At 39.8% G+C, this 20,260-nt stretch overlaps 1 protein-coding gene across 1 annotated transcript in view; it reads right to left on the bottom strand.

Annotated features, from left to right (window-relative positions):
* The window catches only part of dlgap3 (discs, large (Drosophila) homolog-associated protein 3), a 243,291-nt gene that overhangs the window by 19,127 nt on the left and 203,904 nt on the right, over positions 1-20,260 (bottom strand). Inside the window, exon 5 of the mRNA XM_059350170.1 lies at positions 12,193-13,409. Coding sequence (XP_059206153.1) covers positions 12,193-13,409 — 1,217 coding nt within the window. The remainder of the gene's footprint in view (positions 1-12,192; positions 13,410-20,260) is intronic.

Below are 20,260 nucleotides of genomic sequence, written 5' to 3'. Positions count from 1 at the left end.
GGTAGTGTATATAAATATACATAAAAAGACACTGAGCCTCCACTATATCCTTGCTCTGACCCTAGACTATAGATCCAGAAACTTAATTTCCTCATCTTTGATTGCCTACTCACAAAAAAACTTGGGGAAAATGGTCCAACAACTGAGCAAGATGGGCAATTTGGCCGCCATTTTTATATGCAAATGAGAGTCAAAAACTCAAAATTTCGCTTGGGAACCATTTTTTTTTTATTCAGCACCCTTGAAATAAGTAAAGTAGGCCGGTTCCTGACTTGTACCCATAAATGCTCCTCACTTTCACTTTTTGGACGATTCCATCTAGACTATGAGCTGCAGCTGCGACATACATATAGTGTGTACATACAACCACGTAGTATAGACAGTTTTAGTACGATTTTCTACAAATGGGTTAAAAATAAGTATGCATTCTTCTTCTACACCAACTGTTAAAGGGAACAGCAGTTGATTACAGTGTTAATTCATTAGTGGAGATATTGAAGATGCTTTCACTGCCTTGTTGGCAGTGTCTTCCCAATATCTGTTACTAAAGTCAAAGGACTTCTCGGAACAGAAATATATTTCATCAGGGAAAAATATTTCACACCTCGAACAGAAGGAGAGTGATGAATCAGGCGTACAGTCATGGCAAACCAGCATCCAGAGCCAACACACCATGCACACGATAAGAGGACACACACACACACACACACACACACACACACACACACACACACACACACACCAAGGTTATTATAGTGAACGAAAACTCACGAAATAACAAAAACTAGAATTGAAAACACATTTTCGTTAACTGAAATAAAAATAAAAACGAGAGTTTTTAGAAAAACGATAACTAACTGAAACTGAATTTTGTGGTTACAAAACTAACTAACATTATAGTGAAAATGTCTTTGTCAACTTTTTTCATACGTAAACCTTTTTGGTTGATATGAAATCTATTTCATCTTTTTGGTTTTATGACTTAATAAACTTATCGGGGCTGAGATGGATCAGACAAAGGAAATAAAGGAAACATTTATTGTGACCTTATTGAATCTGGACCCAACAAATACCTCATTACAAAAAAACTAAAACTAACACTAAAACTAATAAAAACTAAACTAAAACTAAGCATTTTCCAAAAAATAAAACTAATCAAAACTAGCAAACTCACTGTAAAAACTAACTAAAACTAACTGAATTTGAAAACAAAAATTGACAACGAAATTAAAACAAAAACTGATGAAAAATCCAAAACTATTATAACCTTGACACACACACACACACACACACACACACACACCAAGGTTATTATAGTTAATGAAAACTCACAAAATAACAAAAACTAGAATTGAAAACACATTTTCGTTAACTGAAATAAAAATAAAAACGAGTTTTTAAAAAACGATAACTAACTGAAACTGTAATTTGTGGTTACAAAACTAACTAAAACTAACTAAAATTATAGTGAAAATGTCCTTAGTTTTCATCTTCTCAACAAAAATTGACAACAGAATTAAAACTAAAACTAATGAAAAATCCAAAACTATTATAACCTTCACACACACACACACACACACACACACACACACACACACACACACATGCATGCACATACATGGGAGATGATGAAGAAAGAGAGAAAGGGACAAAGGGACTTACAGAAAGAGAGAAACTCTGACAGCTGGAGAAACACTGACACAGAGAAGGAGAAACAGCGTATAAGCTAAAAGCCGACAGACAGACAGAAAGAGAGCAAATAAACCAACCAACCAGAGCACAAAAAGGCAGGTAGACAAGACAGATGGACGAAATGTAGTACACTGTAAAAAATGTTTGTAGAAATTACAGCAAAACACTGTCAAATTTCATCAGAAATAGGGCGTAAAAATTAAAAATTGGATATCACCGTAGTAGACACTTAATTACCGTGAATCAAGGAATAGTACCAAACTTAAACTGTAAAATTATTTTAAAAAATATAAGTAAAAATTATGGAGAAATACAATAATGTCACAAAGACACAATTACCCTGAAAAAAAACAGGATTATTCAGCCTAAATAAAAAAAATTCCCCTGATATTTACATTTAAATTTACAGTAGAAAACCCACTAACTGTATTTTTTACAGTGAAGTTCTGGCAACCACAGCTGCTGGTATTTTACCGTAAATGAAACAGATTTTTTTTTTTACAGTGTAAGAGAGAGACAGACAGATGTAAAGTGTGGGGAAAAATAAGAAGCAGAGAAGCTGAAAAAGGCAGAAAGCAGGAAGACAGATGGGCCGAAGAATGAGAGTCTGATGAGAAACCAGAATGAAAAACACACACACAGGAACGCAGTCAGGACAAAAACTAAGAAGGAAGACAATACATAGAGAACTGATAAGGAGTAATGATGTGAAACAAACAAAAAAAATACATTGGCAGGTTCCCCCTGTGGCCGTCATGTAAAATGTATGACTTTTCATCACTCTTTATAATGTTACACTGTAAAAAAAAAAATCTGTTTAATTTACGGTAAAATACCGGCAGCTGTGGTTGCCAGAACTTCACCGTAAGAAATACAGAGAGCGTATGTAAATGTAAATATCAGCAAAAAAACTGTAATTTATACTGAATAATCCCATTACTTTCAGGATAATTGTGTCATCATGGTATTTCTCCATTAACTTTACATGAAAATTGTTTATTTTTACAGCACAACTGTGTGTTTTCTACAGTTTATGACAGTAGAATTTAAAGTTTTATGCTATTCTTTGATTTACAGTAATTAAAAGTATCTGCTACGGTGATACACAATGTTAAATTTTACGACCTATTTCTGATGCAATTTGACAGTGTTTTACTGTAATTTCTACAAACATTTTTTACAGTGTACCCCCGTCTGATCGGGTTTCCTTTTCAGTGAATTGAGCTGTGAATAACTTCCAAATACTCTGACTTTTCCTGCCTGAAATGCTTCCCTTAAATTCAATGACATGCCAAAACATTCCATGATTTGTGGGGAAGCTGACCAATGAAACACAAAGAGCCTGGTAGCTATAAAGAGAGCTGATGAAACACATCTCAGTTCCTCTCTCGAAAGAAATACTTCAGCCCCAAAATGATCATTTGTATAAAAATTACTCAAGGATGGATACTGAGTGGGCCAAAGTGTCCTTCACCAAGAGAATGTTATTTAAAGAGACACATAGCCACCAGGCAGAGACTCAAAATAACCGCAAAGAAACTCAAAACGACCACAAAGAGACAAAAAAGACTCCAAAGAGACCAAAACAACTAAAATGAGATGCAAAGAGACAACAGATGGACTCACAACAACTATAAAAAGGGGTTAAACAACCACAAAGAGACTTAAAATAATCACTAAAAGACCAAAACAAGTAGAAAAAGACACAACATCATAGAGAGACAGATGCCTCCACGGTGAACGGAGAATCCAAAAAAAGAGAACATATTTTTTATCTTTTATCTTAAAACTTAAAAAAAAAAAAGTGCTGCTTTTAACAACAGTAAAACTGTATCAAACACCTGCAAACTCTCACATAACGAGGCAGCACCAGGAATCCAAGTGTCATGCTCTGAACTTTCCAAACACATCCATTTTCACAAAAACCTTTCTATTTAAAACTCTTCCACTGTGTCTTGCATAAGTAGAAACAAAGCTTGCATTTCTTTGGGAAGCAGAGATAAATGAGACTTGGATTAAACGGCACTAGTTGTGTGAAAGTTTGTAGAATGTTAAAGTTTTGCTGTTATTAACGCTTTATCAGGCAAAGAACTATATTTGGTAACTTCAGGTAATATTTCGAGAAAAAAGTTGCAAATTTACTAGATTAAAGTGGCAAATCTGCACGAAAAAGAGTTGCAGATTTAAGAGATTTAAAGTGGCAAATCTGCGCGAAGAAAGTCGCAGATTTACGAGAAAAAAGTGGGAAAAAAGCAACTTTTTTCTCCCAGATTCATTTTGTGTCTTTTTTGGTCAATTTGTGTCTTTTTTTGGTCATTTTGTGTCTTTTCTGGTCATTTTCTGGCTTTTTTTTCGGTCATTTTATGTCTTTTTTGGTCAATTTGTGTCTTTTTTGGTCATTTTGTTTCCTTTTTTTGGTCATTTTGTGCCCTTTTTAGTCATTTTGTGTCTTTTTTTGGTCAATTTGTGTCTTTTTTTGGTCAATTTGTGTCTTTTTTTGGTCATTTTGTGTCTTTTTTTGGTCATTTTGTGTCTTTTCTGGTCATTTTCTGGCTTTTTTCGGTCATTTTATGTATTTTTTGGTCATTTTGTGGTCAATTTGTGTCTTTTTTGCTCATTTTGTTTCTTTTTTGGGTGATCTGAACTGTGCGTGTGAGATTGTGTTCAGTGAACGGGGGTCGCGGACAACATGCATGTTTATTGGGGGTCGCGACTCAAAAAGGTTGAGAACTACTGTTGTACAGGACCTTGCAGCTCCATATGTAAATACGAGCGCTTCCATTTGATCCCACTTCTTCTTCAGTATGATGAAAGCTTTGCACCATCTAACATGAAGCATTGTAGCAGCAGCAGCTTGTGCAGAAAGACCTCTCTTTCTGTCTCATTCTGTCGGTTTTTGCAAATGCTGTGAGGTCATGTGACCAAATAAAAACACCTACACACGTTGACACACACACAGTCAAAGCCCCGCGGGTTTGGCATCCAGCTGAGTGTGTGTTTTTAAGGTCATCACTTAAAAGATGATTCAGCCTAATCTCCCGATCCCCCCGGCCTTCCACTATCTCTCTCATTTTCTCCTCCTGCTCTTCCTCTCCTCCTCTCCTCCTCTCCTTCGCCCCTTGGCTACCATCACCTCCTTTATCTCTTTTCTATCCCTGAGCTTGCTTTTCTATCTTTGCATCCCTCCACCTTGCTCTTTCTCCGAACCTCTATCTTTGTCTCTCTGTCCCTTGCTGTTTCTTTCTTCCTTTCACCCTCTTTCCATATTCCGTTTTATTTTTATTTTTATCATTCCTTATCTATCAGCCACAGGCCGAGGGGAGGGAGAGGCTTTTGGGACGGAGACACGTTGTGATTGGCGTCGACACCTCGGGAGAAAACGACACATGTCCCTTTGACTCTGACCACAGCACGTCAGACTTGTTATAGATTACATTTTTTTCATTTTTCACTTTGAGCTGCTTCACTTCTTTCTCGCTTGTGTGTGGCAAACTCAAGTAAGAACCCAATGTGGACTTGAATGTACATGCCTGTCTGTTTCTCACTTAAAGAAGCAGCTGTGGCATATTTTAATTTGCTTTTATTATTGACTATTTTATCCATGATTTCGTTAAACCAACAAGCTTACATTTGGGCACAGGCCGAAGGGTCCAAAGGGTCAGATCTACCTGGCCTTCATCTACGAAACGTCACTCAAAGAGACACATATCAACCAGCAAGGAACTCAAAATGACCACAAAAAACATGAAACAACTATACAGAGACACACAGAACCGCTAAAAAAAATAGCAAAAACAACCACAGACAAAACAATAACTAAAAAAGACTTAAACAAATTACTAAGAGACACAAAAAGTCAAAAAGAGACAGAAGAGACAGAAAAATGACAGCGAAATTAGGCTAAACAACCATAAAGTCAGTGTGTCTATCTCCTGTGTGGAGCCTTTTGCATGTCCATGCCCAGGGGCCCCAAGGGGCCAGTTGTCTCATAATCTGCCCATGAATTGCTAACTGTGGAAGGGAGGTAATATACATTTTGGTTTTAGAACATTTTTAAGTTACATGCTGTAAAAATGCTATTAAGCTTGGTAGAGTTGAGCGGGACAGCATAATTGGGTGATAACTCTCTGTGGGTTTATCACCACCAGCAACCGCTTTCATATACAAGAAGACACGGGATCTATTGTTAGAATAAAAATATTTATAGCCACTTTAATGTCAGTTGTTGAATGCATGATGTCTTGCTTTACAACGCTGTCTGCTCAGAGAAAGTTGTCAAATTTGCTTCCCGAGAACACGGCTTCAGTTTGGAGCTGTTGCTTTAATATGGCACCTGTGCTGCTGTTTATCCAGAGCTCTAGTACCTCCACAGTATATCTGCAGCTCTGCTCTGAAGCCATGGATCAATCTGGCTGACTTCAGCACATCTAAGCGCAGCGCAAAAAATTCTCTCTACACACACTGCCTCCCTCCCGTTTTTCCCAAAACTGCAAGTGACGTCTGGAGATATGAGCAAAGCTGCAGCGAGGATTTTCATTTGGTGTCCTAAGGTGTGAATGTGATGGTAGCCTCAGGCACAGAGGCAAATTTTGTGGGGTTTGTCCTTTGAAAACACTAACACACACAAGCCTGCTCTCTCTGTCTCTTCTATCAGTAGACCTCAGCTGTGTCTAAGGGATGAGAGTTGGAAAAACACCAGGGACTCCTGTGGCTACCTGCTGTTTCCGTAGAAACACAGCCCGCATGGCAGCTCTACCTCAGCACAGCTGGAGGTGTGTATGTGTGTGTGTGTGTGTGTGTGTGTGTGCGCACGCTCTCTCAGCTGACTTTGTAGGTACACTGTAACAGCCATTAGCTTCTCATTTTACGGAATTCATGTATATAAAATAAGAAAAAGGACAAAGGGAAATTTGCATGTGTTGGATTCTGAGATGGATCATATATAGCGACAGGAGCTGGGAGACGGACTGCTAGGGGAGACATTCCTGATTTACAACTAAACACCAAGACAGTCCATGGGGTCTCTCAGGAGGACATTTGACCTGTTGAACTCAAGGCTGTTTTCACTTTTCACACACTGCAAAAAAGCCAACTTGTATTTTTTGGCCTAAAACAGTGATTTAAGTTGGTAAAACTTGGAAATATAAATTATTGACATTTAGGGCAATAATGTAAGTTATAGTTGGGTCATAAACCTCAATTCCGTGACCATTCTCTGGCTAATATGTTTTGACGACTGATTTGACTTCTATACACCCTTTATAAAAAATTTAGCCCCCATGTCCCTCGCAAAAATGTCGGCATTTTTTGCTAGAGGGCCAAATCCAAAATGGCCGCCGGCATCATCTTGAAAAAGTATTTTAAAAGTATTATTTTTACCAGAGCACCTACAGTTATGTATGAATACACTTTTTGTGGCAAATTGACCATGAGGATTGTGATCCTGGCATCATTTTGAGATTTAGGCATCATCTTGGCTTTGAAATCCAAGATGGCCGCCATCTGGTAGAGCGAGAACATCTTTTCTAATATACAAATTTACTTTTTAATCAGAGCACCTAGAATAATGCATGAAGACACTATTTTTGGTAAAATTGACCATAAGAATTGTAATTCTGATATTAAAGCCCCACCATGGAGGAATTGGTATGCTCACGATCATAGAAGCTAGTTGTCGAGAGCTGGAAAAAGGACCAATTCAGTATGTTTGCAACTACATCTGTAGCCTACAAAGGTATGCACAATCACCTGAACCAGAGAAATGCTGTTAACCACTGCTGGCTCCACTGCATACAGCGGAAAGACAGATATTAGTGAGTGAGAGTGAGAATGCTAATGAGCAAAGTACAGCTAGTCAACTATCGCTAAATGTCTTACAAATCCTGGACTATCCTGACACTTGTGGAACTTAAGTAGCAAGCTAGCCAACATAGCTATCACAATAACATTGTAAAGAAGCCAAAGAGCACTTATTACTAGCTTCGAACTACAAGAGTGTTAATAACAAACTTGCTAACATTGCTAACGAGAGGTCTTGCCAGCACTAAACCTAGCAAAACCTGTTGTAACTTGCTTACTTTTTTCATGACAAACTAGCAAGTGAATAACTTCCCTAGCACTGACAAGGTAAAATTGTTCCATTGTGTTACATTAAGACATTATTTTGATCCCAAAGACTAAAATGGCCACCATCCGGAAGAGCAAAAATGTACAGGTACATCTTAAAGAAATTTAATATCGTGGAAACATCATATATCGTGGAAACAATCAAGTGAATGAAACATTAGCCTGGCTCTGCCCTCCTACGTACTTCCTCTCAATTTTCATTTCCCCCTTCAGTACGTTGTCTGTGTCTGTGGTATATTCACAGGTTTTCTTCTGCCAAAAACTTGCAGATCCAATCAGTGAACAGAGGGAGTAGCTAAGAACGATGTTAGCATTGGCTAAAATAAAAACGATGTTAGCGATTGGTTATGGCAGATCCAGAGTGGCTCTGGGCAGATCCAATAGTTTTAAACTTCAACAGAGTACCCGCATTCAAGGAAGTTAACGCTTGGCAATGGAAAGTGGCCGGACTCTCTGTACATTATGAAATATGTACGAGAGTTTGGTAGGACCAGGCTACTGAAACATGCCACTGAATGTGTAATGGTTATAGAATGTATGAAGGTGTCATTTCATGAATTACGTTTTGAAAATGTTTTATATAATATTTCATTTTTAAATACATAATATTGTATTATAAATTAATACAATAAATAATAAAGTACATTTTATTTATATATTTTAAATAAACAGCAATTTCACAAGGTCGTCTTATAATGTAATTTGTTTGACTAAATTCTCGAAGGTTCTTTTAAACCCCACCCACTACAATCATATCATCACTCACTTCATTCTCACTCTCACTTATTCATTTCTGTTCTGACGGCAAAGTGAATTGACAATTGCAAACATGCCAGGCATTCCATGTGTTCTTCTGTGTGGCAGGCTTTGTGATAAAGACACTGATTCAATTATCTCAATGGAGAGGTGGGCTAATCTAAAGAAAAAGGCCCTGCTATGGAAGGGTCTAGACAAGTATGGAGATGTCTACACAACTGTCGATTGGGATAAAGGTCCCATTGGACAATGTGTTCATAATGCATGTATGTTGACATTTTCAAACGCCAAAAAGCTGGAGCAAGCCAACAAAAGAGCTGTTGGCCATCTTTGGTTTTGGGGTCAGAACAATGTCTTAATGTCAAAATTATGTCAAAATCACAATCCTTATGGTCAATTTACCACAAAAAGTATCTTCATGCATCATTCTAGGTGCTCTGGTTAAAAAATAAATTTGTGTATTAGAAATTATGATTTTTCCTCTACCAGATGGCAACCATCTTGGATTTCAGGGCCAAGATGATGTCTAAATCTCAAAATGATGTCAGAATCACAATCCTCATGGTCAATTTGCCACAAAAAGTGTATTCATACATAACTGTTGGTGCTCTGATGAAAATAATGCTTTTTAAATACTTTTTTAAGATGATGCCGGCGGCCATTTTGGATTTGGCCCTCTAGCAAAAAATGCCGACATTTTTGCGAGGGACATGGGGGCTAAATTTTTTATAAAGGGTGTATAGAAGTCAAATCAGTCGTCAAAACATATTAGCCAGAGAATGGTCACGGAATTGAGGTTTATGATCCAACTATTAGCACAACAAAGGAAGCCAGTTGTCTGCTCAAAAACAAGTTGGTGAGTTGTTGTTAATTATATCTTTAAGTTGGGGTTCACAACAAGGGACAATAGTTCTGATAACTCTTATTTCTTTGTTGGGAAATGCAGGAAAGCGGTGAAATTCGGTCATTAGCGAAAGCTAGCGGCTAACGGATGCTAGCGGCTAACTGATGCTAGCGGCGCTGCTTGTTACAGCTACAAGAATAGCCATTAGCGTATCAATGCTAACTCAAAATTGTGGTCGCAACATTAGCTGACATTTCATAGCGGCGTTACAATCGTGCCAATTCAGCACATTGCAGAAGTTAGCAGAAGTAAGGATTAAAAGTTATTACAATGTAAAATTATAAGTTAGTACAACTTACAGTTGAGTTGACAAAAATCTGAATTCAGAGTTGAGCAAACTCGTCAAAACATATTAGCCAGAGAATGGTCACGGAATTGAGGTTTATGATCCAACTATTAGCACAACAAAGGAAGCCAGTTGTCTGCTCAAAAACAAGTTGGTGAGTTGTTGTTAATTATATCTTTAAGTTGGGGTTCACAACAAGGGACAATAGTTCTGATAACTCTTATTTCTTTGTTGGGAAATGCAGGAAAGCGGTGAAATTCGGTCATTAGCGAAAGCTAGCGGCTAACGGATGCTAGCGGCTAACTGATGCTAGCGGCGCTGCTTGTTACAGCTACAAGAATAGCCATTAGCGTATCAATGCTAACTCAAAATTGTGGTCGCAACATTAGCTGACATTTCATAGCGGCGTTACAATCGTGCCAATTCAGCACATTGCAGAAGTTAGCAGAAGTAAGGATTAAAAGTTATTACAATGTAAAATTATAAGTTAGTACAACTTACAGTTGAGTTGACAAAAATCTGAATTCAGAGTTGAGCAAACTCAAAAACAAAACTTAAAATATTTAGTTTAATTGTCCAACTTAAAAATGTATCGACGTTTGTGGCCTTGAAATTTTGAGTTCACCCAACTTTTCTTTTTTTGCAGTGCATCGTCTTTTCTACTGTGTTTTTAGCTTCTCTGTGAAAACTACCTGTATATGATAAGAGGAATATATGAATCATGTTAATGCAACATACTATGCCTTGATATCATTTTTTATTATTTATCTTTCAAATTGGAATTTCAATTTTTTTGAGTGGTCACCATCATGTTTTGAGTAAAGCACACAGAAAGTTTTACATTTTCAGTAAACCTTCAGAGCTGGAAAATGAAGCCAACACAGAAGTGCCAAAAACTGCCAAAAATGTCCTCTAATGGCCACTTGAGGCTGGAGTCAATCCCAGAAGACCCCCATGTTAAAATGCCCAACTTTACAGCAGAAATAAACATGTTTAAAGCTTGACACAAAACTAATTTCCCTGTAGATGAGCACTAAGGTTGACAAATTCTTATATAACTGACACATTTGAATTATAATTTTTAAATTAAAGTTATGCATATTTATGGCTGTTCGGAAACGAATGCATGACGTCACAAAGACTACATTCATATTTTAAAGTCGAGCTACACATTAACCCCATTTTCCCCCTATATTTACTTTCAGGCATATCTTCAGTCAAAATCATGCTTCATTAGCTGCTAACTAATTGATGCACAGACAAACAATCAAATGGATTAATGTGGTCAGAAGAAAAAGTCAAATTTGAAGTTTGTCAGGGATGATCTAAAGTAAGATTTTTTATTCACTGGCTTTTAACTCAACATGAGCCTTTGTTCTGTTTTTATTCTTTTTTTATTTGTTCTTTGTGGTTTTTTAAAAATTAAGATTAATGTTAAAATTAAGACTAATTTTAAGACCACTTTAAAATTAAGACTAATTTTAAAATTGAGATTCATTTTAAAACCCACTTTTATTTATTGGTTTTTACCCAGCATGAGACCCGCTTTGTTTTAGTTGTTTTTGCTTGTTTTGTTTTTATTGTTGGTCTGTCCTGCCGTGTACAGCACTTTGTATCAGCTAACTCTGTCTTAAAGGGCTCTATCAATACAGTTGATTTGATTTGATTTGAAGATCCAAACAAAATCTCTGTCTTAACATGATTTTGAATAGGAATCACTGCCATCACAAAGAGTAAAGTATAATGCACTCTACGGAGAAGAAGGTGGGACATTTTTGATGCAAAATGTGTAGACTGTAAGGGTTAAGCTCTATTATACCTGAGACCGGTTAGCACTGAGCAGTAAACACCGCCATCCCATAGTATATTCCCTCTGTACACATTTAACACGCTGTTATGACTGTGGTCATATTATAGTTATTGTTTAGCAAACTGCATTTGTATGTGTGCCTTGTGTTTTTGTTTTCCTTTTTTTATATGCAGATTGGAGTGTGCCATAGCCGTGGTGCGATTGGTGGAGAGGTTCCACGCCTGGGCTGGGATTGGCTGCAGCCAGAACCACCTGGTTTAAATGGAGCCAAGATGGCGGCCGTCGGTGGCAGCAGGCTTTTTTCCTCATCCTCCTCTCCTCCCAACCGGTTCACACCTTTTGAGTTAACTTGTAGTTTTGGACTTAATTCCCTTGTTTTGAGCAGTAAGGGTGGTTTGCCAGGTTTTGTTTCTAATTTTCTCTTGTTTAAGTTGGTAGGGAGGTAAGATTTTGTATCTTTTGGTTTTTCAGGTAAATTTCTTATTTTTAAGATAGGATTGTTTTGTTTGTTATTTTGGCTTTAGTCCACCCCTAAGTTGAAGAATATTTGTATTTACCTAAGTTCTCTTTGTAAATAAACGCACAAAATCATTGGTTGTCATGTAACTGTGCACAAACCTGCAGGTAGTGGAAGGTCCTCTCCTTCATCTTACTCTCCAAGGGCACCAGGGCCTTCTCGTAGCCTCCTCCTCCTCCTCTGGTGGAGGGGTACACCTCCCTGGCCTGACTCACTGTCATGGCCGACCAGGTGCTCCTTTTCAGGGAGTGGCCGTGGTGCCCGTGGTGCCCCCCTCCTTCACTCCCGGCCAGAGCCATTGTAGTACACGCCATGCACTCCCCATGTCCCGGCGCACCTCCACCACCACCTCCACCACCACCTCCACCTCCACCTCCACCTCCACCACGCTCTTTAGGCCTCTTCATGGTGAGCTCCTGGATGGCGGCGTCCAGGCTCTCGTGCCCGCTGGGGTACCCCCTCCTGCCCCCGGTGACCAGGAAGCTGCTGTCGCTGTCCAGATTGTCATCGGAGCTCCACCAGCCTGCCGTCCTGCTGCGATGGCGCCTGCCGGACTCGTGCCGCGAGTCTCCGCTCTTGCTACGCTCTCGAGACTTGCTCCTCCTGGCAGAGCGAGGCTGGTGACCCGAATAGTGGCCGCCACCTTCCTCCCCTCCGCTCCTGTGGCCTCCTCCTCCTCTCTCGCCACGGTAGTCCCCGCCCCCTCTCGTGCCGTTGTACTCTCGTTTGGTCGGTGCCTCCAGGGAATGGGACTTGGCAAAGAGGCGCTGCACGGAGTTGACCAGGTGGCGGATACGTGAGGGGCTCTCGCTGCGCGGCTCAGCGCCCCCACTGGCGGTGCGCTGGTACTGCAGCGTGTGGAAGCCATCAGGATGGAAGGGCACCTGCTTCTCAAACTGGTCCATCAGGTTCGGGGGAATGCGGTGCATCTTCCCTCCGTGGCCGGAGGTCAGGCACTCTTCGCAAGAGTCAAACGACTGGAGAGGTGGGTGCTGGCTGGGGTGGGAGCGCGGGAAGGTTCCCCCTCCAGAGTGGCTGTGGGAGTGGGAGTGGGAGTGGGAATGGTGCCGTTCCAGCGCCAGGGCCTCGGCCGGACCCGGAGGGTAATAGTGGCCATCGCTGTGACCTTGGTAGTACTCTCGACCCAGGCCGTCACAGTCCTCAGGCGTGCAGTGGCAGGGGCCGCCTCCGCCACCACCGGAGGAATGCTGGGACATGCTACGGCTGACATGGTACCCTTTCACAGGCGCCGGGGCGTGGTGGGCCGTCCGGGCCGAAAGGGGGCGCTGTGGGCGTGACAGGGCTGCACCGGTCTCACCTAGAAGGAAAAAAAAAACAATTGAGCTCTTGTATCCTTGGAGACAGGAGTGAAGACATTGTATTTATGAATAAAAATAGGAATCTTATCAAATAATTGAATCAAGTGTTCAGTCTTGCAATCAGTGATATTTTACTGTCTCATTACACAGAATAACTGAGTGTAGTGAGTTGCTGATTACTGCACTAACTCTTCTGTTACCTCAAAAGCTGCTGAGATTTCAGGCTTTTTAAACAGGAAAAATAATGTACACATGGAAATACACCAAGGCCTGGAATCAATCGGTAATATTCATTCATCTTAATACTCTCAGTTTTCATTTCTAGAACTGGTCGACAAAATAATACATTGTATGTACACTCACTGGCCACTTTATTAGGTACACCTGCTCAACTGCTTGTGAATGCAAATATCTAATCAGCCAATCACATTGCAGCAACTCAATTGGCAATTAGGCACGTGGACATGGTGAAGAAGAGCTCAAAGAGTTCAAAGCGAGCAACAGAAGAAGGTTGATCTAAGTTGCTTTGAATGTGGCATGGTTGTTGGTCTGGATATCTCACAAACTGCTGACCTACAACAATCACTAGGGTTTACAGAGAACGCTCAGACTGGTTCCAGATGATAAAAAGGCAACAGGAACTCAAATAAGCACTTGATACAACCAAGGTATGCTGAAGACCATCAACACGTCCAAGCCTTGTAGCAGACGGACTACAGCAGCAGAAAACCACACGCCACTTTATTAGGTACACCTTGCTAGCTAATAACATGGCCGATGAGTGCAGTTCCTCCATGAAACTGTTCACAACAACGTTACAGTGAAAATCATTTGAAACCAGAAGGCCGAAAGATCCAACCATTTCATGATATCTTGACTAGAAGTCCATTTTATTAGGTACACCTTGCTAGCAAATAAAGTAGAAGTTCTTATCTATAGTTTATCTTTAATAAAACTATTTGTGTAAGAAGGTAACTTTAGAAAGACATCAGTAAAAAAATGGTCCTACTAATTATTTTCTTTCCAGCTGAAAATTCAAATTACTGCCATCGTATTAGTAATAGGTACATTTTTCCCCTCTTAGATTGCTATCAGTCTCACTCATAATTGTTGGCCTCTACTCAGGGCTATAACATGTGGTATAATCCTTTAATAAAAGGGTTCTGATGCTCTGATATACTTGGCCGCGGTTTGACCCCAACAATATCGAAGCTCTCTGGAGTGTCAGCCTCTTTATCCTCTTTCTAAGCCTGACCATGAGGCAAGAGGAAATCTGCTGCATCTCCATCTCATACACATTGGATTGTAGATGTGCTTTACTTTCTTAATCCATAAGAACCCAGACCCAGTTATCCTTAAAGGATGTGTTCTATAAGTGGACCACATAGAACACATTTCTGATGTTTTTAAAAAAATACTAGCCCTAAATGTCAAAGATCTGTGATGTGACATTATGTTACTTTGAGCGTTTATGGTATTTATGTTTATGATATTTCTTATTTTAACATAGAAAAAACTAGACACATTTTCTGCTTACAGAGACACACATTTGCCTTTTTCTTTTGCATCTCCATAACATATATCAAATTTGTGACTTCAATTTGTTCAAGAAATCTGTTCAAAACAAGTTAAATGCAATACAGGACACCCTATTAACGGATTAAAATTGTTAAATGGGTTTAAATTTAGCCTCGTAACAAAAAATACGCTTTTTGAAATTAGCTACTTTTTCACATTTCTGTTTCCAGTCTCACACATATTTTGGAGAAGTCACTTCCTGTCAAAGTAACATGACCACCACACCAGGGTGTTGAGTATGTGTCGCTTAGGGATTTAATGAGTTAATGTGAAGCATAAAGCTGAATATGGGAGATTATAGAAGATTTTAAGTGTTTTTAAAGTTTGTTACAGGGGTGTCACCATGGGTTCTTATGGGTTAAGTTGGAGAAAGCTCCAATACGTTTGTCTGGCAATTTTTCTCAATATGTTTAACAGTACACCATTTATAGACTGTTGAACACCCTCATTATTATGTGTTATTATGTTGCTTTCTTCTTCTTTCTTCCCAGACTGTACATGCAGGTGCAAAGAGCCACCCAGCCTTCTTGCCACCTATGATTCTGAATGCGTACAGGTATAAATAACCATGTCTGTGCGAGACACCGAGGTGGGAGGTGCAGCGGAGTGTAATTCATGGTATGACTTTCAAATGAATCACAACTAAATGAAACGGACTTTGTAGATTGATGCCCAGATTGTTTTCTCTCTTCTATCAAGTGGACTGTTAAATTGAAAGTGAAAACAATGGTTTTTTTTTCTTATTCTGATTAACATTTTTATTGATGTTGCACTTCATTTTTTTTCACCCAACCAAAGACAAACCGTGCAATAGTGAGCATTCATCCCGCGGGCTGCAATAAGAGGCCACAGACAGCTCTCTTCTCCTCATTCATCTCAAAGGCTACTGTGCTGATAAATCAAGAATATTAGCCTTTCTTTCTCTATTTCTTTCTTTCTTTCTCACAGTGTCTCTTCAGCTTTTGCCTCGCTCTCCCATTTAGCACCTCCTCTCTCCTGTTTATCTCTTTATTCATCAGCCCAGCACTCCTCGGCGTCCGTCTCTTTTTCCTCCACGTGTGCCCGCGGGGAGTCTCGCAGCATTCACATGATTTACAGCTGAAGAAAAGAGTGCCTTTATCGATCACATGCATCCTAAAAGCAGGAGAGATAGAGAGCAGCGGCAAGCGTCCAAGCAAATTCACAAATGTGCTATTAATTACAGAGCGGATTCACTGTTTGAAGAGCAGCTGAACAATAACAAGACTCACAGTATCCAGGTGACCAGGAATAAACCAACCCTGCTGTTGGAAAGAACAAAAGTGCAGGAGAGGATGGGATCTCCTCCACAAAACAAATGCAGGAAATGAAATCAATACACCTTGCCAAGCTGCAGCAACAATAAGGCACAATGTAAACCTTATCACCCACACACTCTGTTTGCTGTAAGTAGAAGTAAACAGCCTGTCTTTGTATTGCCTTTCCTTTCAGCACATGGATAACAACTGAGATTACATTCCAAATGTGGTAATCATGTATTTTATTGGACTGGCATTAATTGCTGTAATCTCATCCTCTATTAACCACGTTCTCCACTAACTATATAATGAATCAAGGGCACACAGCCTGTTTATAATGCACACGAGCATTTCCCCGTCATTTCTAGATTTGATTAAATTGAGATGGAATTACTCGATGAAAGCCAGAATCGAGCCGCTCTGCTGGAGAGGACTCGCTGAGCTCCTGCGAGTCTATTTGCGCTCGTGTTTGTCGCCGATCACACAGAGATGAGAGATAGGGGACAGATGCTGGGATAATCATTAAATAGAGCGTGGCCTGTTTGCCTTGATTGGCTGAATGAGAGCCGCCACCCAGGAAGCTCACCAACATCCAGCCGTGTCATTGGTGTAGCCGTGACGACGGGCCTCTCCAAGTCAGCATCTCACCGTGGACAGACTTGTGACAGCCGTGGGACCTGGTACCAGGACACACTTAACCCTTTACAACCCACATAGATACATTTTTGTCCTTTTTTTGTTCTCGTTTGAGAAATTTGGAGAAAAACTGCATGGGATTAGCATTAAGTAGGCATGTGTGTAATGGGGAGGCTCATATACCAGTAGAACCCATCTTCATTCAGACATCCTGAGGTCAAAGGTTAACCCATAAGAACCCAGACCCAGTTATCCTTAAAGGAACATTATGGGGGATATACCACAGACCAAGTGGACCACATAGAACACATGTATGATGTTTAAAAAACAATACTACTTGAGGTCAGAGACAAACCACTTGGCTAGTGTGTCTGTCTTGCTGCCATGTCAAGTCCTCCCAGAAGCCTTAACCTTTATCGGGCGAAGAACTATATTTGGTAACTTCAGTGGATATCAAAATGGGGTCCCCATGTCTCTCTGTTGGGTCGTAGAACCACATGGACTTGTACGAGGAGAACTTGACTATGACGGCATATTAAGGCCAAGTATGAATGAAAATAAGAATACAAAAAACCAGGGGGCAGGAGGGAGGGGGAGTTGCAAATTTACTAGATTAAAGTGGCAAATCTACAAGAAAAAAATGTGCAGATAAATGAGATTTAAAGTTGCAAATCTGCTCGAAAAAAGTCGCAGATTTACGAAACAAAAGTGTGGTGGGGGAACGTTTCTCTTGCAGATTCACCACTTTAAATCTCATAAATCTGCACATTTTTTCTTGTCGATTTCACACCTTAATCTCGTAAACTTTTTTTTTCTCACAATATTACCCCCCTCCCCCGGGTCCGTATGTTGTTTTTTTTACACATTCTGGCAGTATGTGATATCCTCCAATATTCTCTAGGGTTGAAATTTGTAATTTGCAAGTATTTCAATGAGTGCTCTATTAAGGGTTAAGCTTAGAAACAGTTTTCATAAATATATCGAAAGTAAAATAATAATAATAATAATGTCATAATTTAACAAATTTTAGCTTAAAATGTCTAAGAAATGAACACAAAAAATAAAGATATCTATTTGGATATTTTTTGCAGTGTGTCATACTTGCATGTGTGTATTCCTGCTTATGAATAGACAGCAAAGTGAGCAGCGCCGCTCTGCCTGGAGGAGTAAATTAAACCATGTTCTGTTTATTATGAAGTCTTTGGCTTTGGAGCAGGCCGCCGGCTAGGAGCTGTCACTCACAGCGACACGCACACACACACACACACACACACACATGCACACACACGCCAAAATGTGTGGTTGTGCACGTTAAAAGAAGTCACCCGTGTGCAGACAGACAACAGAAAAGATAAAGAGGTTGAGAAGACGCAGCCTGTCTCTTCCCTTTATTTCCTCCATCTCTCCACATGTCTTCCTCTCCTCTCAGTCTCTTCTCCTGACCTACTTCTATCCATCCTCCAGTCATGTTTCTCCCTCCCTACGCTCTCCTTTCTTTGTTTTTTATTTCATTTTAACCTGTCAGTCCGTCTGGCTCTCTGCCTGTCAGCACTTCTCTGTGTTGAGTTAATTACAAAGTTTGTTTCCATTCTTCATCTCTCGGCCTCTACTGATCTATCTGTCATCCATCGGTGTTCTCTCTTCTCCATTTCTTGTTAGATAAGTGTGGTATTACAGTATTATGTACACACATTTATACACCAAATAAAATGTGCTTGGTGTTCTTGTGTGTGTGTGTTTTCAGGGAGCTTTTAAAATCAGAACATACTGCCACTATTTGACACTGCAACAAAAAAAGAAAAGTTGGGTGAACTCAAAATTTTAAGGCAACAAACTTCCATAAAATTTTAAGTTGGACAATTAAACAAAATATTTTTTACAGTATTTTTTTCAACTCAACTGTAAGTTGTACTAACTTATAATTTAACATTGTAATAACTTTTAATCCTTACTTCTGCTAACTTCTGCAATCTGCTGAATTGGCACGATTGTAACGCCGCTATGAAATTTTGAGTTAGCATTGATACGCTAATGGCTACTCTTGTAGCTGTAACAAGCAGCATGCTAGCATCAGTTAGCCGCAAGCATCCGTTAGCCGCTAGCGTCCGTTAGCCTCTAACGTCAGTTAGCCGCTACCATCAGTTAGCCACTAGCATCAGTTAGCCGCTAGCTTTCGCTAATGACCGAATTTCACTGCTTTCCCGATTTCACAACAAAGAAATAAGAGTTATCAGAACTATTGTCCCTTGTTGTGAACCCCAACTTAAAGATATAAGTAACAACAACTCACCAACTCGTTTTTGAGCAGACAACTGGCTTCCTTTGTTGTGCTAACTTACATTATTGCCCTAAATGTCAACAATTTATATTTCCAAGTTTTACCAAATTAAATCACTGTTTTAGGCCAAAAAATACAAGTTGGTGTTTTTGCAGTGTACCTACTTTCTCCACATCTCTGTGTATTCTACAACCTCCTGTGTTTAGGCAGAGATATTATAGCTGCTCAGTAGGGAGTTGGAGCTGTACAACATGCTGTCACTGTTTAACACTGTTTGGCATCAATGTGATTGTTATAGAGGTTTCAGTCTGGAGCTGCTTCATTTTAAATATTCATGCGATCATGCCAGCTGCTCTGACCCAGTTTGCTAACAGCTGAGTCTGCCCGCTCGCTGCCATCTCTGAGTTGTGGGTCAAAGGGTGTTTCACATCAGTGAGATACTGTAAATACAAGAGCTGAAATACCAGAAATAATAAATGCATTTTGATATGTTGTTCCTTGCTTAAAGGGAATCTTTCTGTCTGTCTGTCTGTCTGGAGGCTGGCTAGCTCAAAAAATGCCATTACAGCCACGAAGTTTGGTGGAGAGGAACATCTTGATATGATTGGACGTGACGAGTCAGCTCATTGCCACACAGCTGTGAACAAGTCAGTGATTGTAAGAAAATGAATGAACTGGCTGATGTAACTGTGTCATCCCTAGAGAATAGATATCTAATGTTTAATATATGCTATGTCATAATAATCAGACAAAGCAGAATTAGCTTTAAGGTCTCATACTGTTAAAAGTGAGACCTTCATGTTTTTTTTGCAATTATAAAGCATGTGCTAGGTGGTATATAAATACTGTTTAAGGCTCCGTTTACATGATGACGGTCTGAACAGAAGACGCAAAAGTGGCATCGCGTCTTCACTTTTTATTCCTCGTTTAGACGAGCGTTTTCAGGAGGAAATCTGCTGCATACGGTGACGCAAAAGTGTGTGGAATTGGATTGTATGCAGCCAGGCGGCATCACTTAAAGCCATAAGAGCATCTTTGGGCATGCAGAAGTTTTCACGCCACACATTTTCATCAGCTACTC

Source organism: Centropristis striata, chromosome 14 (assembly GCF_030273125.1).
Source record: "Centropristis striata isolate RG_2023a ecotype Rhode Island chromosome 14, C.striata_1.0, whole genome shotgun sequence".
Taxonomy (NCBI): domain Eukaryota; kingdom Metazoa; phylum Chordata; class Actinopteri; order Perciformes; family Serranidae; genus Centropristis; species Centropristis striata.
This window is presented reverse-complemented; position numbering and strand designations above follow the sequence as displayed.